At 34.0% G+C, this 28,000-nt stretch overlaps 5 protein-coding genes across 5 annotated transcripts; all 5 read left to right on the top strand.

The window, feature by feature from the left end:
- Positions 1 to 844: 844 nt before the first annotated feature.
- Positions 845 to 3,051, top strand: LOC107432031 (iridoid oxidase). Its single transcript, XM_016043084.4, has 2 exons — positions 845 to 2,124; positions 2,266 to 3,051. The coding sequence occupies exons 1-2, from the start codon at positions 1,201 to 1,203 to the stop codon at positions 2,863 to 2,865; spliced, it is 1,524 nt and encodes a 507-aa protein (XP_015898570.3). The 5' UTR covers positions 845 to 1,200; the 3' UTR covers positions 2,866 to 3,051.
- A 2,596-nt stretch (positions 3,052 to 5,647) lies between these two features.
- LOC107432140 (iridoid oxidase) lies at positions 5,648 to 7,620 on the top strand. Its single transcript, XM_016043210.4, has 2 exons — positions 5,648 to 6,660; positions 6,880 to 7,620. Exons 1-2 carry the CDS (start codon positions 5,686 to 5,688, stop codon positions 7,477 to 7,479), a joined length of 1,575 nt encoding a protein of 524 aa, XP_015898696.3. The 5' UTR covers positions 5,648 to 5,685; the 3' UTR covers positions 7,480 to 7,620.
- Positions 7,621 to 8,919: 1,299 nt separating this feature from the next.
- LOC107432143 (iridoid oxidase) lies at positions 8,920 to 10,991 on the top strand. The gene is made up of 2 exons (XM_016043212.4): positions 8,920 to 9,993; positions 10,292 to 10,991. Exons 1-2 carry the CDS (start codon positions 9,067 to 9,069, stop codon positions 10,895 to 10,897), a joined length of 1,533 nt encoding a protein of 510 aa, XP_015898698.3. The 5' UTR covers positions 8,920 to 9,066; the 3' UTR covers positions 10,898 to 10,991.
- A 2,238-nt stretch (positions 10,992 to 13,229) lies between these two features.
- On the top strand, positions 13,230 to 15,183 carry LOC107432020 (iridoid oxidase). Its single transcript, XM_016043073.3, has 2 exons — positions 13,230 to 14,205; positions 14,342 to 15,183. Exons 1-2 carry the CDS (start codon positions 13,261 to 13,263, stop codon positions 14,942 to 14,944), a joined length of 1,548 nt encoding a protein of 515 aa, XP_015898559.3. The 5' UTR covers positions 13,230 to 13,260; the 3' UTR covers positions 14,945 to 15,183.
- A 10,766-nt stretch (positions 15,184 to 25,949) lies between these two features.
- On the top strand, positions 25,950 to 28,000 carry LOC107432117 (iridoid oxidase). Its single transcript, XM_016043184.4, has 2 exons — positions 25,950 to 27,037; positions 27,182 to 28,000. The coding sequence occupies exons 1-2, from the start codon at positions 26,099 to 26,101 to the stop codon at positions 27,794 to 27,796; spliced, it is 1,554 nt and encodes a 517-aa protein (XP_015898670.3). The 5' UTR covers positions 25,950 to 26,098; the 3' UTR covers positions 27,797 to 28,000.

The following is a 28,000-nucleotide window of genomic DNA, read 5'->3' on the forward strand; positions in this document are numbered from 1 at the left end:
GGCTCAATACATATATACACGTATATATATATATATATATGTATATATATATGTATTTTTATTTTCTCTTTTTCTTTTTCCCTTAAGCCTCTTCACTCTACAATGATACCAATACGTGATGAATATTGTTTATACTCTTAAAGAGGTGTATTTAATTTATAATTTAAAAGATTTTAAAAGTATTTAGAAATTTAAAAGTATTCGATTTAAATTTTAAAAGAGTTCATACAAGTTTAATAATATTCAATTCATATTTTAATGGATTTTATAAAATTTTATTAAAATCTAGATATACTCAACTATGACTTTGTAGAATTCTTTAAAATATATATGTATTCAAAAAGTTATTGATTTTAAAAAATTTTAAAAAATAATATATTTAAAAAATAAAATTGTAAAAAAAATTATCAATATAAAATTTAATATTCATTTCAAAAATTTTGTTAGATTCTTATAAATTCTTTATAGAGTTTATTGAATTTCATAACAATTTATCAAATACATTAAAATCTATAAATTATTTTAAATTTATTAAATTTTATATTTAATACACCCAAGAAGGTGTATTATAGTTTGTCTTAAAAAATTTTAATTAATCGAATTAGTATTTTTGTTTGAGAATAATTATTTTTATAAACTCTTGAATTAATCATAATCATAAAAACTTTTTTTTAATTGAGAAAAAGTTAAAAATGCTGATTTATGGGAGGGAAGGGTTGGAAACAAATTGCATTAAGAAATATTGGAAGGCAGCTAAATTGAATTTAAAAAACGATTCGTCACGGTTAAATATTGAATTTAAACAATTGATTTATCTTGATGTATCCGTTATTCCTTTTAATACAACTTTTGATTACTGACCCAAAAAAAAAAATAATAATAGTAATTTGAATTTAAAAGTTGACCTTAAAATTATGACGAATCAAGACATCAGCGACTACTTAATTTCCTCAACCGCCGCCGCCGCCGCCGCCGCCACCATACGCAATCCGGCCCCAACACCGAAGTTTGTTTTAAATTTTATATTTGACTGAAAATAAATCTATTCGTCAACTTCTACTTCTCTGTACGTGTGCAATGAGATTTTGTGTTCTATATATTTGACTTCCCAAAAATCATAGCACAAATTATTGCCCAAGTTGGGAGACTTGCGTTTTAACCAAAGGGAGCCCAAAATCAAAACAAAAAGAAAAAGGAGAAATGGGATTAACTTTGAGTTCGCTATTTTCGTGTAGTGTTTTCTTATTAGCAGCTCTGTTCCTTTCGTTGAAATGGATAAAATCAGAGAAAGAAACCAAACAGAGTCAGAGCCCACCAGGCCCGCGAGGATTGCCAGTAATCGGCAACATGTTGGATCTTGGAACGATGCCACACCGGACCCTTTTCAACCTCCGAACCAAATATGGTCCTCTTCTTCGGTTAAAGCTTGGATCAATCAACACCGTTGTCGTTCAGTCAGCACAAGTAGCAGAACAGCTCTTCAAGAATCACGACCATTCTTTCTGTGACCGCAAGTGTCCTGCAGCATTAACAGCCCACGATTACAACCAGGGATCAATCATCGTTGGTCAATATGGCTCCTACTGGCGCTTGCTCCGCAGATTTTGCACCATGGAGCTTCTCGTCACCAAGAGGGTCAACGAAACGGCACCGCTTCGCCACAAATGCGTCGATACCATGTTAAGCAAGATCGAAGAGGAGTCTGCTGCTGGAGTCGCCAGTGGAGAAGCAGGTATGGTGAATTTGGCACACTGTCTCTTTCTCATGGGTTTCAATTTGGTTGGCAATCTTATGCTTTCCAGGGATCTATTGGACTCGGAGGAAGGGAAAGAATTCTTCGAAGCCACAAATGGGATATCAAAGTGGGTGGGAAAGCCGAATCTGGCTGATTTTCTACCTTTCTTGAACTGGTTGGATCCGCAGGGAGTGAAGAGAAACACAGCCAAGCACTTGGAAAAGGCATTAAAGATTGTGGGAAGGTTTGTGAAGGACAGGGCTGAAGAGCACAAGCTAGGGAAACAGAGGACGACAAAGGACTTCTTAGATGCGTTGTTAGAGTATGAAATCCATGGAAAAGAAGGACCTGATAAGATCTCAGAACATCATATCAACATAGTTTTACTGGTAATCTAACAACAACAACATGTAGTTCTAGAAATCATATAATATTGTTCTATATATATGCATATATTTTTTTTGGCTAAAAATAATACTGTTCTATATGTGTGTACGAATTTGGGAATTGAATATGCTAAATGAATACAGGAAATGTTTATGGCTGGATCGGAGACAACAAGCAGCACAATTGAATGGGCAATGGCAGAGCTTCTCCGGAATCCAAAATCAATGCAAAGGGCTAAAGAAGAGCTTAATCGAGTTGTTGGACCAAACAGGAAGGTTGAAGAAAGTGACATGGATAATCTTCCATACTTGGAAGCAGTGGTGAAGGAAACACTAAGGCTGCATCCTCCAATTCCTTTGCTAATTCCTCGGAATGCAATGGAAGATACAAAGTTCATTGGTTATATGATACCCAAAGATAGTCAAATTTTTGTGAATGTTTGGGGAATTGGCAGAGACCCAGAATCATGGGATGAACCTTTATCTTTCAAGCCCGAGAGGTTTATTGGGTCAAAAATTGAGTACAAGGGACAGAACTATGAGTTGCTTCCATTCGGATCTGGAAGAAGAATTTGTGTGGGACTTTCGCTTGCTCACCGTATGGTTCATCTTGCTCTGTCATCCCTCCTTCATACTTTTGAGTGGAATTCTGTTCCCGAAACTTTAGACATGAATGAGAGGCTGGGGATATCAGTAAGAAAGCTGGTGCCTCTTGAAGCAATACCCAAGAAGATTTCAATTTAAGATTGAATCTGTTTTTAGTGTTTAATTATGTTAATTGGATTCGTCTTAGTTTCCTGTTTTTGGACAAGACAGCTTTGCCCAATTAACCCATTTTATCTGGGGTTCATCTATGTATGAGTGGGGATGTTGTAGTCTATTATGGACGATTATAGCTGAGAAATATAATGTTTGAGACAATTTGATTTATAGCCATGAACGGTGAACCATTGTCCTTTATTGCTTTAAAAGACCAAACATATTAGTGACAGAGCTATAATAGATGACCTAATAACTGCAAACAAATCATCTGACTATATATTTTAGCCTTTAGCGGCGGAAGATATTATTTTAATTAGTGTAACAGCTCAATTGGATTTTATTTATTTATTTATTTATTTATTTTTTTGGGGGTGGAGAACTTTGAGATTGTAGAATTTGTAAATCCTAGAGAAAATTTATTTTCACAGTTATTCTAAAAAAAATGTCATTATGAAATTCTATATGAAACTTGTTTCATTTATGTTTTTAAATACGAATTTACTTTCATTTTTGAAATACAAATTTATGCAATGCATATTTGTAAATCCCAATCTATCATTATTAACCAAATACCAACAAGTAATTCTTAAAAACTGATTTCCAAAAAATTGATATCCGCATAATTTTGAAAACAGAGCCATAGGATCTATGGATTGGAAAGTGACTCCTGTAAAGTTCTGCAAACATGGACGGACCGAAGTGGGGTAACGTACCAACCTCAATTTATTTATTTTTTATTATTTTTTTACTTTTAATATTTTTAAATTTTTTAAATTTTTAAATTTTTATTTATTTTTTATGCTGTTGACAGATTTAATCCTCAGCGCTCCTCGTCAGCTCTACCATACGTTAACTTATTTGTCTTTTTATTTTCTATTATTTTCTTACCTTACCTTGAACATACTCTTTTACAATATTAAGTATTTAATATATGATGGAAATAGTTTTTGAAATAAATATAATTGAAATATATATAACTTTTTAGCAAAATAATTATTACTTAACCATTATACTATATATTTAATAACAAAAGAAATATATAATTAAAACAAAATTATGATTATCCAATGCTTATTTATCTATTAACTTTTGTTGATAAATACTTTTTGTTTTAATTTCACAAAAATTGAGTTGCCAAATTTATGAATTTAATTATATATTTCTTTCAGTCATCTTTTTCTTTATACAAATATTTAATTTACTTTAGTTAGTTAATTAGTGTCAAAATCAACTTTGTTCATCTTCAAAGAGTATAAATGATATTTTATTTTATAAATTTATAATAAATTTAGTGTGAAAGGCAAACCAATTTTGTCAAAATCATTGAAATTATATATATATATATATATTTTTTTTTTAAATATTGGATAAAATAAAAAGGAATTATAAATTTGAAAACAATGTTTTTTTTTTTTTAAAAAAAAATCCAACACTATTATATATTTTTAAAAATATATATCTTATCACATGCCCGTACAAAGATTTCCTGTCTGCAAAATTATTGTGGATGCCTAGAAATTTGTAGAAGATGAGAAAAAGGTGGTGATGTGAATAAGTATTTTCTTTTTTTTGGGAAGAGTGAAATAAAGCTGCCTGTGTGGGGGGGTCGTGATAGAAAATACTTAAATAAAATATTATGTACGGTTTATTCATAGAGAAGGAAATTGGCCAATTAAATTCCTATAGCCTTATTCACCACAAAAAAAAAAGAAAAAAAAGAAAAAAAAAGGGAATTGCCCATAGCCTTGCCTGATATTTAATGAATTTTGACGATCAGCAAGTATGATTGTGGCTCTCATGTCTTCTTGTAAAGGATGCTGTTCAGAGCTCTAAGTTCTTAATAAAATTTCTCTAATCTTTCATTAAAATAAAAACAATAACAATAATAATAAAGTTTCTTAAAATAATTTTCCCATAAAAAAAAAAAAAATCTAAATATGTGTAACCTATGAAGTGTATATCTTGGGGATGAGTGATTGAGAAAGACCACCAAAGTGTCAGGCCCAGCAGTTCAATTTCACGGAACCAACAGCAGCCTATGGAGCCATAGGTGTCATGTGAAGTCTGGACAGTTCTGTAGTAAGATTAGGATTCATTTTTGAAAGTCCAAAACAAAATAAAATCTTCTGTAAAAGCTAATTGGATGTAAACTTCAATTTATATGGTCCTTAGCGGACCCTTCAAGAATGTTTTACAGAAATCCTCCTTGATTTTTTCATCTTTTATTTTCATTCACTTTCTTCTACAGTAATTTATTTCTCAATTGGGAGACACAATAAAGAGAACAATGGGTTCCGATTAATTCGTAAAGAATATTGACCAACATTTGTTTAAAGGAAACAGAAAACACATGTCACATTTAAATTCCAAAATTTATACCATAATAATTTCACAGTTGTCGTTATTGTTTGTTTGCTTTTCATTTGTTTTGTTTTTTAACGTTGTTATTATTATTATTATTATTTTTGGTGAAATAATAATTCATTGCTAAAAGCATAAAAAATCTCCAAAAAGGGAAGAGATTACAGAGAAAGGCCACTATTAAGCATCTCAGCAGCCAAATTATTCAAAATATCTCCTTGAAGAGAGTCTAAATTACAATTATTTAAATCAAACAACAAGTATCCAAGGCTGTTAGCGTAATTTGACAATAGATCAATTCCCATAACCAATACTACCTGAAAAGATAGGATCTCGTGGATAGAAACCTTCAAAAATAATTGAATGTCCCACAACAAGAAAATAATTGAATAGAGACAGAACATAGTTATGTAATAGGTGGTTAGATTTTAGATATAAGATATGCTACATACTTCAAGCGCATTCAACCAAAAGAGCTCAAACTCGCAGAAAATGGAGTTCACTTTCAGTTTGCTATTTTGGTGTAGTGCTCTCTTATTAGCAACACTACTTCAGCTAAGCAAGAGACAGTCTCAAAAAACGAAGCAGCAGCAACCTCCAGGCCCGCGAGGATGGCCGATAATAGGCAACATATTGGACTTGGGAGCCATGCCTCACCAGACACTTTACAAGCTCCGACCCAAATACGGGCCCATTCTCTGGTTGAAGCTCGGCTCCATGAACACCATAGCCGTCCAATCTGCCAAAGCCGCCGAGCAGCTCTTCAAGAATCACGACCTCTCTTTCTGCGACCGCAAGTGTCTCATCGCATTGACATCTCAAAACTATAACCAGGGATCCGTCGCCGTGAACCAGTACGGACCTTATTGGCGCGTGATGCGACGCCTTTGCAACATGGAGCTTCTGGTCAACAAGCGAATCGTCGACACGGCTCCTATCAGGGGCAGATGTGTGGACGCCATGATTCAGTTCATCCAAGACGACTCGGCTGCTAAACGTTCGAGAGGAGAAGCGGGGGCGGTCAACTTGGCTCACTATCTTTTCCTCACCTCATTCAATGTGGTTGGGAACCTTGTGTTTTCGAGGGATCTATTGGATCCGCAGTGCAGAGAAGGGAACGAGTTTTTTCACGCCATGGATAATATCATGAACTTGGCCGGAAAGCCTAATGTAGCTGACTTTTTACCTCTCTTGAAATGGTTGGACCCTCAAGGAGTTAAGAGAAACATGACGAAACACATGAAAAAGGCCATGGAGATTGCAGGTAAGTTTGTGAAAGAGAGAGTTGAGGAGAAAAAGTCAGGGAGGCTGAAGAGCTCCACAAAGGAGTTCTTAGATGTGTTGTTGGAGTATGAAAGCGATGGTAAGGAGGGACCTGATAAGATTTCAAATCACAATATCAACATAATTGTACTCGTAAGTACAGTCACTTTCTTCCCTTTCTGTGTAACCTAGATTACTCTTAATGGTATGATCCTAAAAAAAAAAAAAAAAAAAAAAAAAAGTTATATATATATATATATATCATAGACTCCTTATGTCTATAGACTCCTTATATCTTGCTGCACGTGTTATTTTATTTTATTGATGAATTATATATATATATATATATATATATGATAATTAATGGCATAGGAAATGTTTCTGGCTGGATCGGAGACAACAAGCAGCACAATTGAATGGGCAATGGCAGAGCTTCTTCGTAGACCCGAGTTGATGCAGAAGGCTAAAGAAGAGCTTAATCGAGTAGTTGGACCTAAGAGGAAGGTTGAAGAAAGAGACATGGATAATCTGCCATATTTGCAAGCTGTGGTGAAGGAAACTCTTAGATTGCATCCTCCAATTCCTCTACTGCTTCCTCGGAATGCACTAGAAGATACCAAGTTTATGGGGTATTTGATACCCAAAGATACTCAAATTTTTGTGAACGTGTGGGGAATTGGAAGAGATCCAGAATCATGGGATGAGCCTTTGTGTTTCAAGCCTGAAAGGTTTATAGGGTCAAATATTGAGTACAAGGGGCAGAACTATGAACTTCTTCCATTTGGATCTGGCAGAAGAATTTGCGTGGGCATGTCACTGGGTCAACGTATGGTTCATCTTGCTCTGGCCTCTCTACTTCATAGTTTTGATTGGAAAATTGTTCCTGAAGCTTTAGACATGAGTGAGAGGATGGGAATAACTCTCAGAAAACTAGCACCCCTTGAAGCTATACCCTTGAATCCTTCCCTGTGACAATGACTATTACTATTTAGATTATTAATAAATCCACATTGTATGGACCTAGCTGTTTGTGTATTTTATTAGTATTATTTTAGATTATTAATAATTAATCTTAAGGATCAATAGCTCATTTGTTATCCCTCTGAATCTATTTTTCAATTCTTTTGGAAAAATAAATATTAAGTTCTATATATTTGGGAAAAAGAAAATTGATAATGCTGTAACCACCTTCTTTTTTCTCAAAATTTTTTTCAATATTAAAGATTAGGGAATTCAAACTTGCTCAAGGTTTTGATTGAATAAAATTTAACATTCAAAATAAATTGCCTTAAGAAAGAGGGGATATATGTGATTATCAATTGTCTGCCTTTAAATTTTTAACTTTATAAATCTAAAAACCTAGATGGAAAATATGATCCTTTAAATAAAGAGTTCATGCTTTTCTAGGCAGCTTTTTCGGTTCTCACAAATTACTTTCGGACGTCTAATCACCAGTTTGTCCTACAAGTTTTTTTTTTTTTTTCTTTTTTTCTTTTTTTCCACATCTGATTAGATTAAATTTGTAATAATTCAAGGAACAATTCGTCCAAGTTGATTGGGCCGGACATGGACAGGGTTGCAGCAAATAGAACCGCCTCCAAAAGATTCTCCATGCACGGGTGGACGGGTGTCTCCAGCCTGTCTAAACTCTCCACCATATTATCAACTGGTTTTTTTTCATAGTTGCTTTTAATTAGGCTAATTATTTGATTTTAAAAAAGTGTTAATTCAAATGTCTAAGACCCACCTCCTTCCCCAAAAAAAAAAAAAAAATATTTGTATCGATCCTCGACGTCTAAAAACATAAAGATATAATATGAAACTTTTTTTTTTTCCTTGCCGAAAATATAATATAAAACTAAGTAATTGCTCTTTTCTGTTTGTTTAATATTAATTATTAGCATATGGAAATGTGCCTCATGTGATAACAAATTAAAACCAAAAAAGGAAAAAAAATTAAAGTATGCGCCGTCCTTGTTCGATAAGAACAACAGACTTTATATTTTATAAGTATTTTTTTTTCAAATGATAGAGCTACAGGGAGATAGAGAATATAATCATTAGTTGAACGATTGGATCAGATTCATTAAGATATAATTCAGATTTGTTTAATAGAAGCAGGAGAAAAGCCAGTCAAATAATTCAAAAAATATATATATTATATATGTATCATACATTTCACAATTAGTTCTAACGTGATTCACGCTTTTGTAAATAAAATGATCGGATCAAAATTTGGACAGAAACCTTTTATTATTTGCAAATTTGGACAAAAAGGTTATTAGAATGAAAATTAATGGACTGTCGTATAATTTTAAATATATTTTTTTCGTCTGAATCTCTTTGCTTTTAAAATGGGGTTGAAATGGTAATCATATAATTTAATGATTACAAAAAAATAGACTTAACTGCTAATAAAGTATACTACATAATCTCAGCACGTCAACCAGGAGATATGTAATGATTAGAAAAAATAGACTTAACCGCTAATAAAGTATACTATATAATCTCATCATTTCAACCACAAGACCACTAACTCACAAAAAAAAAAAAGATCAAATGGAGTTGGCTTATGGTATGCTATGTTCATGTAGTGTTTTCTCAGTAACAGTTCTAATCATTTTGTTAAGCTGGAGAAAATTTGGGAAAGATACCAAACAGAAAGTACCCCCAGGGCCGCAAGGATGGCCAGTAATTGGCAACATATTGGATCTTGGAACCATGCCCCACCAGACCCTATACAAGCTTCGATCCAAATATGGAACACTTCTTTGGTTAAAATTGGGTTCGATGAACACCATGGTACTCCAGTCTTCCATGGCGGCAGAGCAACTCTTCAAGAACCACGACCTTTCTTTTTGTGACCCCAAGTGTCCCGATGCATTAATACCCCACAACTATTATCAGGGATCACTTGCCTTCGGTCGCTATGGCTCCTATTGGCGCATCCTTCGAAGACTTTGCACAATGGAGCTTCTAGTCAATAAACGGGTCAACGACACGGCTGCGCTCCGGCGAAAATGCGTCGACGCCATGTTACGGCACATAGAACGAGATTCGGCTGCTGGACTTGCAAGAGGAGAATCTGGCGAGGTGAACTTGGCTCACTCTCTTTTTCTCATGGCATTCAATCTGATTGGCAACCTTATGGTTTCGAAAGATCTGTTGGAGTCGGAATCCAGGGAAGGGAAAGAGTTCTTTGATGCCATGGACAAGATCATGGAGTTTGTAGGTAAGCCGAATCTGGCTGACTTTCTACCTTTCCTGAAATGGTTGGATCCTGAAGGGGTGAACAGGAACATGAAGGAACATATGGGAAAGGCCATGAATATTGCAGGAAGGTTTGTGAAAGAGAGAGTTGAGGAAAGGAAGATAGGTAAGCAAGGGATGGCAAAGGACTTTTTAGATGCATTATTGGAGTACGGAAGCGATGGAAAAGAAGGACCTGATAGGATTTCAGACCACAATATCAACGTTATTGTACTGGTAACCATCTTCATCGCCTTTTCACTATGCAATTATGTATATATCTTATTTAACAATATATTGTTTGATAGTATCACCATCCATTTAGTGTTTGATACGTAGCTTAGTTAATACTAAAATTCTATATTAAAAGGTTAGCCAGTCCCACATATTGATAACTAAATGGAAAAAAATGCCACCTGGTCATGTACATAAGAAGCATATGACATAAAATAGTTATTTTCCAACATATAACATGGTTCTTGGTTCACACTTAGAGGAAGTTGATTTTGGTAAACTGTATGTGTTAATGGCTCAGGAAATGTTTCTGGCTGGATCGGAGACAACAAGCAGCACGGTTGAATGGGCGATGACTGAGCTTCTTCGCAATCCCAAGTCAATGCAAAAGGCTAGAGAAGAGCTTAATCAAGCCGTTGGACCAAACAGGAAGGTTGAAGAAAGTGACATGGACAATCTGCCATATTTGCAAGCAGTAGTGAAGGAAACACTGAGGTTACATCCACCGCTTCCTTTGTTGGTTCCTCGGAATGCAATGGAAGATACCGAGTTCATGGGGTATCTAATACCCAAAGATACTCAAATTTTTGTGAATGTATGGGGAATTGGAAGAGATCCAGAAACATGGGATGAGCCTTTATGTTTCAAGCCTGAGAGATTTACAGGGTCAAATATTGAGTACAGGGGCCAGAACTTCGAGTTGATTCCATTCGGATCTGGTAGAAGAATATGCGTGGGTCTTTCACTAGCTCATCGTGTGGTTCATCTAGCTCTTGCCTCTCTCCTTCATACTTTTAACTGGAATTTGAATCCTAAATTTTTAGACACGAACGAGAGGGTGGGGATAACACTTCGAAAGCTCGTATCCCTTAAAGCAATACCCAGGAAACGTTCATTAGGTGAATGACTGTTAGAAAAAAGCATCAGTGAAAATAATATTACTCAATATTTAAGTGTATGTATTCGCAATTTTAATTATCTCAATTAAATTTGTTTTTCCAGCTGCCTTGTTGAAGTCTGTTTGTGAAAAATCTATATGCAACTATTGTACTGATGCTTTCGTTTAACAAATAATTTATATTATATTCGAATATTTATCAATTATTTATATTATTTAAAAAATTATTTTATAGGATCTATATATTTTGTAATTATTGTATTTTTTTGATAAATATATATTTTGTAATGTCGTAGCAACTAGATTATCACTTAAACAAGTAACCAGCAAGCACAAGAAAATCCAGATTCTCTGAAGAAAGTAAGATGAAACACTAAAAAGAAGAAATACAACTAGTTTATGTGATTCAACTGCCAAGGTAACATATTATTTTCAGAGGCAAACAAAGAGAAAATACAGATTCAAGCTTAAAACAGTTTATCAATGCCATTTCACTACAAAAGCTAAATGAAGGCTCAACTCTCACAAGAAAGAATCCTCAGCTTACCCTAGCTTTCACACACATACATACGTATATATGGGTATATAGTCTAGACACATGCCAAATCAATTATTACACATAAGCACCAAATTTGTCTTGGACTCAACAATTCTAATTAAAAAACTCCAGTACCGAATACAATGAAATAACTATCACATCGGCACACATTATATAGGTGATGTATGTAATTTTGATGTTGCTCTAAGCACAATTCATTAGATTTTGGTGGAAATAATATGGTATAATTTGTATAGACTAATATACATCTTTTTTTTATATTGACTGACAAAGCCCTCAAATAATATATCATTTTACATAAGTAATAATTGTTTTTTGTCAATAACAACTTCTTTTCTTGATTATAATTTAGAAAGAGGATTTTCACAAAGTTTAAATGAATAAGTGTATTGTTAATGGTTTTGTATACAATAACAACTCTTTCATTTCTCATTTAGAATTTGTTATTTATTTATGGTCTATGCCGAAGCAAGAGCCGTGTTATGTTACTAAGCCTTGGCAGAGTGGCAGCACAAGAAAAACATCTTTCTAATCAATCAGGTGCTGCTATATCAGCTGTGAATTTTCACAACACGTGAGGGCAATCATTTAAAAAAAAAAGCTATATATAATCCTTAAAAAACCGGAGTTCGAATTTCCCATATGTGAAAGAAAATTGAATAAAAAAAAAAAAAAAAAAAAAAAAAAAAAAACCCAATAAACTTAAATGAATACTATATTTGGTACAACTGCACACTAAACAGTAAAAAAATAAAAAAATGAAACGCGTGGAATTTGAGGCAATTTAAAGCATATCTTAGAAAGAATTAAAGCGTATCTTAAAAAAATAATAGTTTATAAAATTGAAATGTACTCGTGATCAGAGGTGCCATCCCTATCTTACTTTTTTTTTTTTTTTTAATAAAAAAAAAATCTTTTCTTCTTTTCCCTTTTTTTTTTAATTAGTACTTTAATAATTTTCAAAGAGAAAACGACAAAATATATAAAACATATATATTTATACAAATGACCATAAAATTTATCAAACTGCAATACTGTATATATTCACCATCCGCCATTGAATTTTAACAATATGTATATGCAGACAAGAATTAAGATCTTCTGTCCTCACATGTTTGTCCCGTTGCCTGTTCACAAATGAATGCTTGGTCCATATTATATTCAATTTTCTTTTCTATTTCTCTACCTTGTTAGCTGTTTCTACAGCAAAACAACTACAGTGGAAGACGATCACGACAAAACGTGCAACAGTCCAAAATACATTTCACCACTATATTTCATAAGCCTAAAGTAAGATATTGGCAAAAAAGGAAAAAAAAAAAAAAAAGAATTGGGGGAGGCACGCATGTGTAAGAGTAGAGAAACTCCAAAGCTTTTCTATTTCTTATATATTGTTTTTATTTCATTTATTTATTTATTTTCCCTAAAACGTCCAACACAACTTACGGAATGGGTTTTTGCACACCAGCAAAAGGGATTTTTCTAGATTTAAAATCAAGCTTTACGTGTGCCAATATCTTGGCCATACAATAATACATAATTAACTCTGGTTTTACTTTTACATAACCATGGTTCAATCATTTATCAAAAAAGAAAAGAACATGATTAAATTAAATAACACAATTAACACATGTGCACATTAACCTCCAACGTTCCTAAACCAATATATCACATATAGACTCCAAAACTTATTTCATATTTTATTTTTGGTAAAGTTAATTGAAGAAAATCATAAAAACGTGATAGATATTGCTACCGTAAGTGGCTACATATATGCATCAACCACGAGAGACCTGATCAATCTCAAAATATTATGGAGTTAAGTTTCAGTTTCCCATTTTCGTCTGTCCTTTTATTGTTACCAGTTCTTCTACTCCTTTCGTTGAGGTTGGTTATTATACAATCTTCACGAAAAGAAACCAAACAGCGACCCCCTGGTCCCAAAGGATGGCCAGTAATCGGAAACATGCTGGACCTTGGAGCCAAGCCTCACCAGACCCTCTTCAACCTCCGAGCCAGGTACGGTCCTGATCTTCTCTGGCTAAAGCTCGGCTCCATGAACACGATGGTGGTCCAGTCGGCTAAAGCAGCAGAGCAACTCTTGAAGAACCAGGACGCTTCTTTCTGTGACCGAAAGTGTCCCCATGCATTAACATCCCACAACTACAAAAACGGCACAATCGCCTTCGGTCGCTACGGCTCATATTGGCGCGTTCTTCGTCGCATTTGCACCATGGAGTTCCTCGTCAACAAGCGCGTCAACGACATGGCTCCAGTGAGGCGCAAATGCGTGGATGCTATGATTCAGTTCATGGAAGAGGATTCGGCCGCCGCTCGTGCAAGAGGAGAATCGGGCGCTGTCAACTTGACTCGCTATGTGTTCGTGATGGGATTCAACGTGGTTGGGAACTTTGTGTTTTCAAAGGATCTATTGGATCCCAACTGCAGAGAAGGGAAAGAATTCTTCGTTGCGGTGGACAAGATCATAGAGTTAATGGGAAAGCCAAATGTGGCTGATTTTCTACCTTTCTTGAAATGGCTGGACCCTCAGGGGGTTAAGAGAAACATGACCAAACACATGGCTAAGGCTCTGGAAATTGCTGGAAGGTTTTTGAAAGAAAGAGTTGAGGAGCGCAGGTTAGGGAAACGAAGAGACATAAAGGACTTCATGGAGGTGTTGTTGGAGTATGAAAGCGATGGAAAAGTAGGTGCGCCCGATAAGATCTCCATTGATAAAAATATCAGCATAATTTTACTGGTATGTACGTTCTCTATTATTATTATTTTTTTTCTTGGTATGTGACATGGCATATATATATATATATATATATATAGAGTATTAGTTATCTAATTAGTTCAAATTTGTGATTTGTACTTGTTGATGGCATATATAGGAAATGTTTATGGCTGGATCGGAAACAACAAGCAGCACAATTGAATGGGCAATGACAGAGCTTTTCCGCAGTCCGGAATCAATGCGAAAAGCTAAACAAGAGCTTGATCAGGTCGTTGGACCTAACAGGAAGGTGGAAGAAAGTGACATACACAATCTGCCATATCTACAAGCTGTGGTGAAGGAGTCCATGAGGTTACATCCTGCAGTTCCCTTACTGATTCCTCGAAATGCAATAGAAGATACCAACTTCATGGGGTATGTGATACCCAAAGATACTCAAATTTTTGTGAATGTATGGGGAATTGCAAGAGATCCAGAATCATGGGATGAGCCATTGTGTTTCAAGCCTGAAAGATTTATAGGGTCAAATATTGAATACAAGGGACAAAACTTTGAGTTTCTTCCATTCGGATCTGGGAGAAGAATTTGCATGGGAATTCCACTAGCTCAACGCGTGGTTCATTTTGCTCTGGCCTCCCTCCTCCATACTTTTGAATGGGATTTAGATTCTGATCAAGCTAATTTAAACAGGGGTGAGAGGGTTGGGATCAGTCTGAGAAAGCTAATACCCCTTCAAGCAATACCCAAGAAGCGAAATTAACAGAATGAATGACTAGTAGAGAAATTAAGTATGAATATGAATATCATAATAATAATAACGTGTATCCGTGTGGTGCATTATTTGTTAGTTAAATGTATGCATGCCTTAAGGAAATGCAACTTGGTCGGAAAATTCATTGGTTTTGAGAACAACTAATGAAGTAATTACTTGTCTATTTGGACTACTGTAATTTGGCTTAGAGCCTAAGATACATAAATATATAATTTTTAAATTAGTAACGATAATGACTCAAATGTTTTATTTATTATTATTTGCTTCACTTTATTTTGATTATTCCTTCTTTATGCAAATGCTGATTTTATAAACTTAAAGATGTTCAAATCTGATAAAAATCGATTATTTTTATTTTTATTTGATTTTTTTATACTGTATCATAATTTTATAAAATTAAAATATTATAATTGGATAATTATTTTACATATATATATTGGGTAGAATTCTTCATGTAAACATGTTCACTTTTATAAAAAATAAAAAGCGCATTCATGTTGTAGAAAGTATTGTATATATCCATAAGGTAATTATGAATATCCATTAATTATCAATTATTGTGAAAACAACCGCATTGGTCCGCATATGTTATATATAATATTATATGTATATATAAAATATCTGTATATGTTATGTTGGGAAACAAAAGCTCGACCGAATGAGCACTGCTGTCTGCACAAGAAAGAAGAACTTATAATTTTATTTATAACCAATCAGGTGGTGCCATATCAGTTGTGAATTTTCACATGTAAGATTTTTTTTTTTTTTTTTTTTTTTGGGAGCAAAAACATAAACCAAAAAAAAGTTTCGCCTGTGTGAATTGGTACATTAATGTAACGTTGGAAACTTTTTATTTTATTTTTGAATGATTTGAAAAAGTGGGCTTAACGGGCTTTAATGACATTAAATGAATATAATTCTTTTTCCGTTTTGGATTTTTGGAGAAGGAAAGGGAAAAAGAATAAGGAGATTTTTGTGAATTAAGATTTGATGATGCTCTCACCCTCACGTTAATTTTCTGGAAAATAGAAGAAAATTTGTTTTTTTTTTCATTTTGCATAGTAAAGTGATAAAGTAAATGCATACTAAGAGTTGGAGGAAAAACTTTGGTGGTACCGTGACTAAAAATTTAAAAATTCCATTGTATCCTGGGATATAATCATCGGAAAACGCCTGCACCAGTGAGACAATAATAGTTTTAAGAATACTGTGGTACCACACAGATTTCGGACCAAATTATTCAACCAGCATATCATCAAATCTAAGAAATTACAGGTTCTTATTTTATATTGTTAATTTCGTATATTTTATTTACAATTATTTTGGATCCACATATATATATATATATATATATATATATATATTATTCCCATAATATTTATCAACAATTAATTCACCAAAAAATAAAAAGAATACTATATTTGGTGGTACAAATAATGTCTTAGAAACAGCGAAAAATGGAGTGCATTAGTTAATGTCTTCTTGAGAAACAATTATTAAAAAAAAATAATAATATTTTATCAAAAAATTAAGGGAAATAAAATGCATCTTAATAATGTTATATTAACTAATATCTGTTCAAATTTTCAAATATATATATATATATATATATATATATGCCTGTTGAAAAGTCACCTATCTAGGAGATATATATTCAAGGAACGATTCGTCCAATTTGATTGGGCTGGACATTGACTGGGTTGCAGCAAAAAGAAAAGTCTCCAAAAGCTCCTCCACGGGTGTCTTTTGTATGTATTAATTCTCCATCATGTTATTAACTGGTTTTTTTAAGAACTCGTGCTTGCTTTTAATCTTGGCTAATTGTTTGATTTAAAAAGTGTCAATTCGAATGTCTAGATCATGGAAGAAAAAGTCGATGATATCATCGAAATTTCGGTAATATTATTGGATATTTGCGACCATCGACACCGACAGAGGAGGAAAAAATATCTGTCGGAGGTATTGTGAAAATGTCGGTAGAACAGCAAAATGTCGATGTTGTCGACTGAAATCGATAGAAATCTCGGATTTCCAATGAAAATATTTGTGGAGATCCAGTGGAAATTTTGGTTGCAAGTGGAAGTCTGATTAAAATCTCGGCTTTTTCTCTTTCTCATCTCTTATGGTCTTTCCCAAAATTTGGTAAAAGCTGGACATAAAAGTCCTTCCTTAGCCCAGCTGAAAACCATCCCATTTTCTTCATTCCTTAACAACAACAACCACCACGGCACCAACAACAACCACCACCATGGCACCACCATAATTTCATGATTGCTTTGAGTCTTTGATCTGTTAGAATTTGTGGATCTAGACATACATAATAAATTTCATAAATTATAAATTATTAACCTCCAAACGCAGCCATTGATAAATTGAATCTTTAATCCTGCAAAATAGAAAACAACGTAAAGTAGTGATTATGGACACACTACTTTCAAACCATTCTCAGATATCTAAAAATCCTAATCTCAAAATACCATATGGCATATGTTTTATTTGCTTGCCCTAAACCTTTTTATAGGCTCTGCAAGTCAGACTTACCCATTAATTTTTAACACACATAAAATAATAATAATTTTAATAATATAATAGTAATAGAAAAAATATGGGTAAGTCATTGGGCTTATAAAAAGAGTTGGTCCTCCAATCCAATGGGCCAACTGGAGTCTTATAGAGAGCGTGTGACCAAGGACTCTACTGCAAAATAATATAATAAGTCAGTGTCATTAATGGCATAAATAGGCTCTGTAAGTGAGTAATTGATTATGCTAGGTCCACAATTATTAATTTATTTAACATTCTCCTACTTAGACTACATAATCATCATCATATATAATCCAAACTCGCTTACTATAGAATATTCCGAACCATAATACCATTTCATCTAAATATATAGCACACCGACAGGGTATAACAATATACTAGACTAGGCAGTAGAGATTCCCCCACTAGATCTTCCAAAACATGATACCATTTCAACTGAGCACTTTACATGCCATAAACTCAATCTAGGTAGTAGAGATTTACCTAATCATGTGCAATCTCCCAACACATAATACCATTTCATTTGAGCACATTGTGTATTGACAGGATACAACAATATATCCAAACTAGGTAGTAGGGACTCACCATAGCACCTGTGGATCAACATACACATATAAATAGACTAATAGTCTCAACAGGCCTGTAAATGTAAGGAGCAATAATATGTGTAATAAAACATCTTATAAATATATAATGATCCACATACATGTATCAAAATAATAAATAATACTTAACATGGATATTACTGCCGAAAATATAACGAACTCCCACTGACCCACAGCAGTCTCAGCTGCCTAACAATCCCATACGGGATACATACTCCTCAAATATGCCTACAGGTAAGACCTTGGTCAGTGGATCTACCACCATGCTGTAAGTAGGCATGTGAACTATAGTAATGAGGTCTTCTTCAACTTTCTCCTTAACCACAAAATACTTGACATCAATGTACCTCACATCAGGGGTACCTTTTAAATTATTGGAAAAAGACACTGCTGCAGTATTATCACAATACATTATAATAGGCCTCTTAATGGAGTCAACCACTCGCAAATCATAAATAAAATTTGGAAATCAGACTACATGACGAGTAGCCTCATAACACGCCACATACTCTGCCTCCATAATCGAGGATGCTGTCACTGATTGCTTAGCACTCCACCAAAATACAGCACCTCCTGCCATGATAAATATATACCCAGTGGTAGATTTCTTATCATCTACACAACATTTATAATCTGCATCACTATAATCAACTACATCAAGAGAGTTGATGCGACGATATGTCAACATATGATCTTTAGTACCCTGAAGATACGTAAAGACCTTCTTAACTGCTTGGTAATGAATAGGACCAGGATTGCACATAATCTACCAAGCACACCCACAGCAAAAGCTATATCAGGTTGTGTACAAACTTGTGCATACATCAAACTACCCACTGCTGAAAAATAACGAACATTTTTCATCGCCATCCTCTCTTTATCATTCTTGGGACATTGATCCTTAGAAAATCTTTCACCCTTTGTGACCGGTACATTTGCAGGAAAACAATTATGCATATCAAATCTCTTAAAGATTCTATCAATATAGGCTCTCTAAGACAACTGCAACACACTATTAGTCTATTTCGAACAATCTTAATGCCCAAAAGAAAAGAAGCCTCACCAAGATCTTTCATGTCAAAATAGTTGCACAACATCTGCTTTGTTTCAGCCAATAGGTCAGTGTCATTAGTAGCTAAAAGTATGTTATCAACATACAACACCAGAAATATAAAAATGATCCCACTGACCTTCATATATATGCCCCTATCAACAACATTCTCCTTAAAGCTATTTTCTATGAAAACCTCATCAAACTTGAGGTACTATTGCTTTGAATCCTACTTAAGACCATAAATAGATTTCTTAAGCTTAGAAACCAAATAACCATTCCTTGTTTGCTGTAAGCCAACTGATTGATATACATCCTCATACAAATCACTATTCACAAATCAGTTCTGACATCCATCTAATACAACTCCAGGTCATAATGTGCCACAATGGCCATAATGATTCTAAAAGAATCCTTTGTGGATACAGAAGAGAATGTCTCTGTGTAATCAATTCCTTCCTTCTGGCTAAATCATTTGGCTACAAGTCTAGCCTTATATCTCTCCACTTGACCATTAGAGTCTCTCTTAATCTTAAATACCCATTCGCACCCAATAGGCTTGCTACTCTTTAGTAACTCAATCAAATCCCAAACTCCATTTGATGCCATGGATTTTATTTCATCTTCCATTGCATCTAATCACAAATTTGATTGCGAACTGCTTATAGCCTCCTCATAAATGATTGGATCAAATCATCACTTATGTTAAACCCATGCTTCTGCAAGTAAACCTTATAGTTATCAGGTATAGTTGACCTCCTAGTCCTTTGTAACCTTCTCAAAGGCACATTAGCATCTACAATGGCTGGGATATTCTGCTCCTTAATGATGGGTTCATCCTAATCAACTACTGGTTCATCAACTACTGAATTAATAATATCTCTATCAAGAACAACAACACTGGAAATGAATACATTTTCTTCTCTAAATTGAGGCTCTCTTGGACCATTATTATCATCAAACCCAAAATCAGTGGTTTTAGGATCCAACTTCTTAATTTGGGGATTATAAATCCTTACTTCAGCTTTGCAACCCCATACTCGAAAATGATGCAAATTACGCTTTCTTCTTGACTACAACTCAAAAGGAGTCTTAGAAACAGATTTACTTGGAACTTGATTTAAAATATAAGCCGTCGTCCTTAAAGCCTTTCCCCACAAGTAATCTGGTAAACTAGAATTTGCTAACATAGAACGCACCATATCCAACAAAGTGCGATTTCTCCTCTTAGCTATACCATTCTGTTGAGGCGTACCAGGCATTGTATATTGCGCATCAAAACAACACTCACATAAATAAATTGCGAATGGCCCTGGGTTCCGTCTAGTCTCATCATATCTGCCATAAAATTCACCACCTCTGTCAGACCTCACAGTCTTTATCTTCTTATTCTTTTGAAGCTCTATTTTTACCTTAAACTCCTTAAAAACAACTATAGAATCTAACTTCTCACGGATAAGCTTCACAGGTCCATAACAAGAAAAGTCATCAATGAAGATAATAAAATACCTATAACCATCCAAAGCAGTTAGAGTGAAAGATCCACATATATCAGTATGGATTAATTCCAAAACATCTCCACACCTTATTATCTTATCCTTTCTAACCTTGAAAGTTAGCTTCTCTTTTACACATTCTACACAAGTCGACAGATCGGAGAAATCAAGATTATGAAGTATTCCATCATTCACTAACCATTCTATCCTATGCCTAGAAATATGTCCCAAACGCTTATGTCACAATATTGAGGAACTATAATTAACTCTTGGACATTTAGAAGCGATAATAGGAGCAACAACAGAATTAATAGAAGAATTAAGACCATTACTAAATAAATAAAGTCTATATAAATTGCCATATAAAGTTCCCAAACCAATAACTTTGCCATCCTTATATACTTCAACTTTGTTATGTCCAAACTAAACCCTTGACTATCCAAAAATGAGACAGATAATAAGTTCCTTCCAATGGAGGGTACATAGGATATTTCTTGTAATTCTAAAACATATCTAGTGGCAAGTTTCAACTTGACTGTTTCCATGATATCCACTTTCACACTTGAGCTATCTCCCATATAAACATGCTGCTCAAGATTGGTTGGTCCCTTTTGTCTTATCATCCCCTGCAATAAATTAGTAACATGAATTGTTGCTCCAGTATCTAACCACCAAAAATTCATAGACACATCAATAATATTGGTCTAAATCATTAAAATATTATCTTTCTTCTCTTGCTTTTCCTTTAAATTCCAACACTTTATCTTCTTATATCCAACTTTATTACAATAGCCACACCTTCCATTGAAGTACCCTTTCCTTGCTCCTATCTGATAAGCATCATCATACTTAGTATTATTTAAAAGGTCCAAATAATAATATTTCTCATTCATATCAAACTTAATAAATTTCTTTTCTATATCCTCAAGAAGTTCCTTTGCAATATCAACTTTAGGAATACTAGTATATATAGCTTCATTCATGTTATTCTCCATCATCATGCAGCACTTATTAGAATGTTTTCAATCCTCATAAAGTTTCTTATCTGCTGTATTACTCTCATCAGTTGGTATCTCTGGTGGATCTATCTCCAAAACCAAATCCAATTTCATAAAGGTCAAATTCATAACCAAAGTCTTTTTCCACTTATGATAATTTGTCCCATCCAATTTCATCATAGCAATCATAGGTAGAACATTTGGGGTGCTACTAACTGTGAAAATAGTAAACACAACAAAGTATTTAATATATAAAACAATAACTATTTTCCAGCCCCTCAAAACAAAATATAAAATCAATATCGCAAGTGTCTTTGTAGCATTAAAGATTCCCTTTCATGGGCCAGCGACAGTTAATTAAATAACCACAATTAAATGCATTGAACTGAAACACCAACAGAATAACTCAAAACCTGTGATTCATGGCATTTAATCAACTTCCACTGCCATTCCAAGCGTCATACAAAGCAACTAAGACCACCGACAGGATAGCCTAGTTATCCGTATAGATCCTGGTTAATAAGTGGGAGATAACAACATATTGGCAATTTCATGAAATAGGTAAATATCAAACATCCCATCCACTATGACAATATATATTACATTGGTACACATAATGCAGATAAAATAAATCTCACGACAGGTGAATACCTAAAATTCCACACTACTATACCAACTAGGCACAAAGTCTCTTTAGAGCAAGCTAACACGATCCAAATTTTTATGCATAGATATTTAAATTTAATTTAAGAAATTTAGAATAGATTAATTAATCAAATAAATCAATAAATAACATTTTTTATCAATATTATTAGACAATATATAAATAAATAAACAAATAAATAATCAACATATAAATAAACCAAAAAAAAAAAAAGGTTTTTTTGTTTTTTTTTTTTAATATTTCGGCTGCTGACATCATCATAATACGTCAGCAACTGCACAACCAAACATCACACGACTTGTCATGTGATTCTTCTTCTCCACATAACCGGGTCGCGGTTCGACCCATTTTGCAGGGTAACGGGTCACGCGACCCGCTCCTCCAACCCGTCGATAATTGATTTTTCTGGCCGTTGTTTTCTTCAATTTTGGTTCTGTTCGATTCCTCTTTTCTTTGGAAACGATTCCAGAAGACAATTTGGTTCAAAATTAGCCCAAACCAAAAACCCAATCAAGAAAACATTCGGCCACGGCTTTCTCAAACAGCTCCTTTTTTTTTCACAAGGTTTTAGACCCAATTAAAGAGCCTAAATCACTCCCTTCAAATCGAGAAACACAATAAAACATAGCCCAGGTCTCAATATCATTAATAACAAAAAAAAAAAAAATTGCATTATTTGGATTTAAGGTTTTTTTTTTTTTTTTAAACGATTTTCAGATCCAAATAGAAATAATAAACAATATAAAGCACAATAAGGAAGAATTTTTCACCATATCCAGGTCGTAATTCGAACTAAAACAAAAATCACATAATTTGCGCAAACTCAATATGAACTCGTTATTGCACAAGAGAAGAGAAATTAATCAATGAAATTCAAAGTCAAAATTTGGATCTGCAGACAATCAATAGCCATAAACACAGATGAATATCACATATTGGATTCCAGGAAACAAGCATGTAAAAGCAGATTCACAAAGACGAAAGAATAATTATAAAATGAATATTATGCCATCAATATACACGATCAAAGTTCAATGGCCGAATATCAATATAACAATAAATTTCAAAATAATTTATTATGCATGTTAACCATAGATTTTGATATCAATTGTTAGAATTTGTTGATCTAAACATACATAATAAATTTCATAAATAATAAATTACTAACTTTTAAATGCAGCTATTGATAAATTGAATTTTTAATCCTGTAAAATAGAAAATAACATAAAATACTGCTTATGGACACATTATTCTCAAACTATTCTCATATCTCTGAAAATCTTAATTTCAAAATACTATATGGCATATGTTTTATTTGCTTGTCCTAGATCTTTTTATAGGCTCTGCAAGTTAGATTTATTTATTAATTTTTAACACATATAAAATAATAATAATTTAATAATATAATAGTAATAGTAAAAATATGAGTAAGTCATTGGATTTATAAAAAAAATTAATCTTCCAGTCTAATGGACCAACTGGAATCTGATAGAGAATGTATGATCAAAGATCCTACTATAAAATAATAAAATAAATTATTCTATTAATGGCAAAAATAAATTCTATAAATGAGTAATTGGTTATGCTAAGTTTACAATTATTAAGTTATTTAACATAATCAACAAAGAGAAAGAAAAGGATTTCATTACCTTTTTAAAGGATCTAAATTGCCTCCGAGACCTACCTTCTCTGATTATTTCCTAGAAGAGAGCAATCGGCCTCCTTTGATATCCTCCTCATTTTTTTAATTAATTTTTTTAACAAAATTCTTTATTATTTAAATTATTTTGTTTTGTCACATCTCATTCAGGTGAAATAAACTTTATTTTTTTCATTTTTCTAATTTTTTTCCTTGTTTTTGTCTTTCTAATTATTTTATTTCTTACAATAAAAACATTTTTTTTCGTTCTTAAACTTAACTTCCAGTTTCTTACCCTTGCCATCCTTCCAAACATACCAAATCTAATTTCGTCTGTCCTTAGGAATATTGTTTAATATTATTTCCTTTTTCGAACTATTTGAAGAGAGATTCAATTTGATTATCTCTTTCCAATTAAAATATTCTATTTTTCACATTGTCATTCATTCACGTGTCATTCCTTTAACGTTTCTTTCCCCACACTAAAATAATGTTTGCATATTTATTATTCTCTATCTACTCTAAAGCTTAAAAATAATATTTTATTCAAAATATGTCTACGGTTTCACAGCTGATTGGAAATGTGAAGCAAGATGAACCATCGGATAAAAATCATTAGGATCAGCAACATTGACCACAATAAGTTGGGCGGTAGGTGGCAGCAGGTGATAGAGGGGATGAGAAGGGACTTCAGATAGGGTTTGGGGAGAAAATCTTGTGTACCACCGTGGTACCATATCAGATTATGCCACTTCCATTCGTTTTTTGCCACATGTTAAGACTATTTGATATCTGTTTTTCTATTTGGCTCGTCATTTAAAATTTTTCAAACTCATCATTTTTTATTTTTTTAAAAAAGTAAAATAATTATATATATATATATATTTTTTTTTCGATTGGCTCTTTTTTCTTTCGAAGCGACACCATATGCAGTTTCACAAGTAACTACGATTGTAGTCGAAGAAAATAATAGCAAACATGTTAGCCAGATTTCACATGCATAAACCTCCCACGGAGAAACCAAAGTGTGGCTCTCCCATTTGCTTCTCATTTTCTTAAGCTTTTGGGTTTTTTTTTTTGTTTTGTTTTATATATGTTTTTCAATCTATAGGTGGTGAATGAAATATGGGAGCAGATTTAGGATACTGGCGCTTTGTTATGGCTGTACTTCGCCATTTTTTTCCAAACTTTGAAGGTTTTTTTTTTTTTGTGTCATTATTATTATTATTTTATCTGCAAAGGTGAATGAAATGTTGCTTCATGTTTGAGATCTCTACAGGATAAATTTTATTTTATTACTTTTGTAAAAATTATCAATTAAACTTGAAATTAGACAAATGGAATATTGGATATGATGCTCGTTCGGTTTTTTCCTTTTATCGGTAAAAAATTTCATCAAACTTTCTGGGAAAAAAAAAAATCCTTCATCAAACTTAGATCAAACTTAGATGAAGACTTTTTGTGTTTGGATCTGGCCATCTATCAATAGATGAAGAACCTCTAAAATAACTAACTTGAACATACCTATTTGATACATTTTGTGATCTGCTTCATAATATAGAGCAGGTTTAGTAGTGTATCTAGCATAATATTCAAGCTCTAGCACTTAACGATTGAGAAACTATGGAGGAAAGCCAGATTTGGAATATGAAAGATCGTCTTCAAAACTTACGAGTAATTTTTTTAAAAATTTTTAAAACTTTATTTTTTTCTTTATTAAAAAAATGGTGAGCTGGGTATTTTTTCAATAACAAAATAAATGAAGAAAGAGATGTCAAAAATTTTAACACATGGTAATAAACTAATGGAAGTGGCATAATCTGATATGGTACCACGGTGGTACGCAAGATTTTCTCGGGTTGAGATTTTGGGGGGGAGAAACCGGGAATAGCCAGTAGGAAAGTCATAAATCATAAGGAAGGGTAGAGAGAGAACATATGTCCCGCTGATATTCTATTCAATTTTCTTTTCTATTTCTCTACCTAAACCAATAATCATATATAGACTCCAAAACTTATTTCATATTTTATTTTTGGTAAAGTTAATTGAAGAAGAAAACATAAAAAAGTGATAGTGCTACAATGAGTAAGTGAGCTGCATATATGTACAATAACCACGAGAGACCTCATCAATCTCAAAAATATTATGGAGTTCAGTTTCAGTTTCCTATTTTCGTCTGTCCTTTTATTGTTACCACTTCTTCTACTCCTTCCGTTGAGGTCAGTTATTATACATTCACGAAAAGAAACCAAACAGCGACCTCCTGGTCCCAAAGGATGGCCAGTAATCGGAAACATACTGGACCTTGGAGCCATGCCTCACCAGACTCTCTTCAACCTCCGAACCAGGTACGGTCCTGATCTTCTTTGGCTAAAGCTCGGATCTATGAACACCATGGTGGTCCAGTCGGCTAAAGCAGCCGAGCAACTCTTGAAGAACCAGGACACTTCTTTCTGTGACCGAAAGTGTCCTCATGCATTAACATCCCACAACTACAAAGACGGCACAATCGCCTTCGGTCGCTACGGCTCGTACTGGCGGGTGCTTCGTCGCCTTTGCACCATGGAGTTCCTCGTCAACAAGCGCATCAACGACATGGCTCCCGTAAGACGCAAATGCGTGGATGCCATGATTCAGTTCATGGAAGAGGATTCGGCCGCCGCACTTGCGAGAGGAGAATCGGGCGCTGTCAACTTGGCTCACTATCTGTTCCTGATGGGATTCAACGTGGTTGGGAACCTTGTGTTTTCAAAGGATCTATTGGATCCCAACTGTGAAGAAGGGAAAGAGTTATTTGATGCGGTAGACAAGATCATGGAGTTCATGGGAAAGCCAAACTTGGCTGATTTTCTACCTTTCTTGAAATGGTTGGACCCTCAGGGGGTTAAGAGAAACATGACGAAACATATGGCGAAGGCTTTGGAAATTGCTGGAAGGTTTTTGAAAGAAAGAGTTGAGGAGCACAGGTTAGGGAAACGAAGAGCCACAAAGGACTTCTTGGAGGTGTTGTTGGAGTATGAAAGCGATGGAAAAGACGGTCAGCCTGATAAGATCTCCAATCAAAATATCAGCATAATTTTACTGGTATGTGCGTTCCTATTACTATTACTATTATTTTTCTAATTTTACTGCAATTTTTTTTTTCTTGGTGTGACATGGCATTTATAGTATTAATTACTATCTAATTATTTCAAATTTGTGATTGGTACATGTTGATGGCATGCTTAGGAAATGTTTATGGCTGGATCGGAAACAACAAGCAGCACAATTGAATGGGCAATGACAGAGCTTTCCCGCAGTCCGGAATCAATGCGAAAAGCGAAACAAGAGCTTAATCAGGTCATTGGACCTAACAGGGTGGTGGAAGAAAGTGACATAGACGATCTGCCATATCTACAAGCTGTGGTGAAGGAGTCCATGAGGTTACATCCTGCAGTTCCATTACTGATTCCTCGAAATGCAATAGAAGATACCAACTTCATGGGGTATGTGATACCCAAAGATACTCAAATTTTTGTGAATGTGTGGGGAATTGGAAGAGATCCAGGATCATGGGATGAGCCATTGTGTTTCAAGCCTGAGAGATTTATAGGGTCAAATATTGAATACAAGGGGCAAAACTTTGAGCTTCTTCCATTCGGATCTGGGAGAAGAATTTGCGTGGGAATTTCACTAGCTCACCGTGTGGTTCATCTTGCTCTGGCCTCCCTCCTCCATACTTTTGATTGGGATTTCGATTCTGATCAAGCTAATTTAGACACGAGCGAGAGGGTTGGGATCACTCTGAGAAAGTTAATACCCCTTCAAGCAATACCCAGGAAGCGAAATCGAGGGAATGACTAATGGAGAAATTAAGTATGAATATGAATATCGTGATTATAATAATGTGTATGTCCATGTGGTGCATAATTTGTTAGTTAAATTGTATGCACGCCTTTCAGGAAAGGCAACTTGGTCCGAAAATCCATTGGTTTTGGGAACAACTTATTCATGCATAATGAAGTAATTACTAGTCTTTTTGAACTACTGTATTTTGGCTTAGAGCCT

Source organism: Ziziphus jujuba, chromosome 11 (assembly GCF_031755915.1).
Source record: "Ziziphus jujuba cultivar Dongzao chromosome 11, ASM3175591v1".
NCBI classification, from domain to species: Eukaryota; Viridiplantae; Streptophyta; class Magnoliopsida; order Rosales; family Rhamnaceae; genus Ziziphus; species Ziziphus jujuba.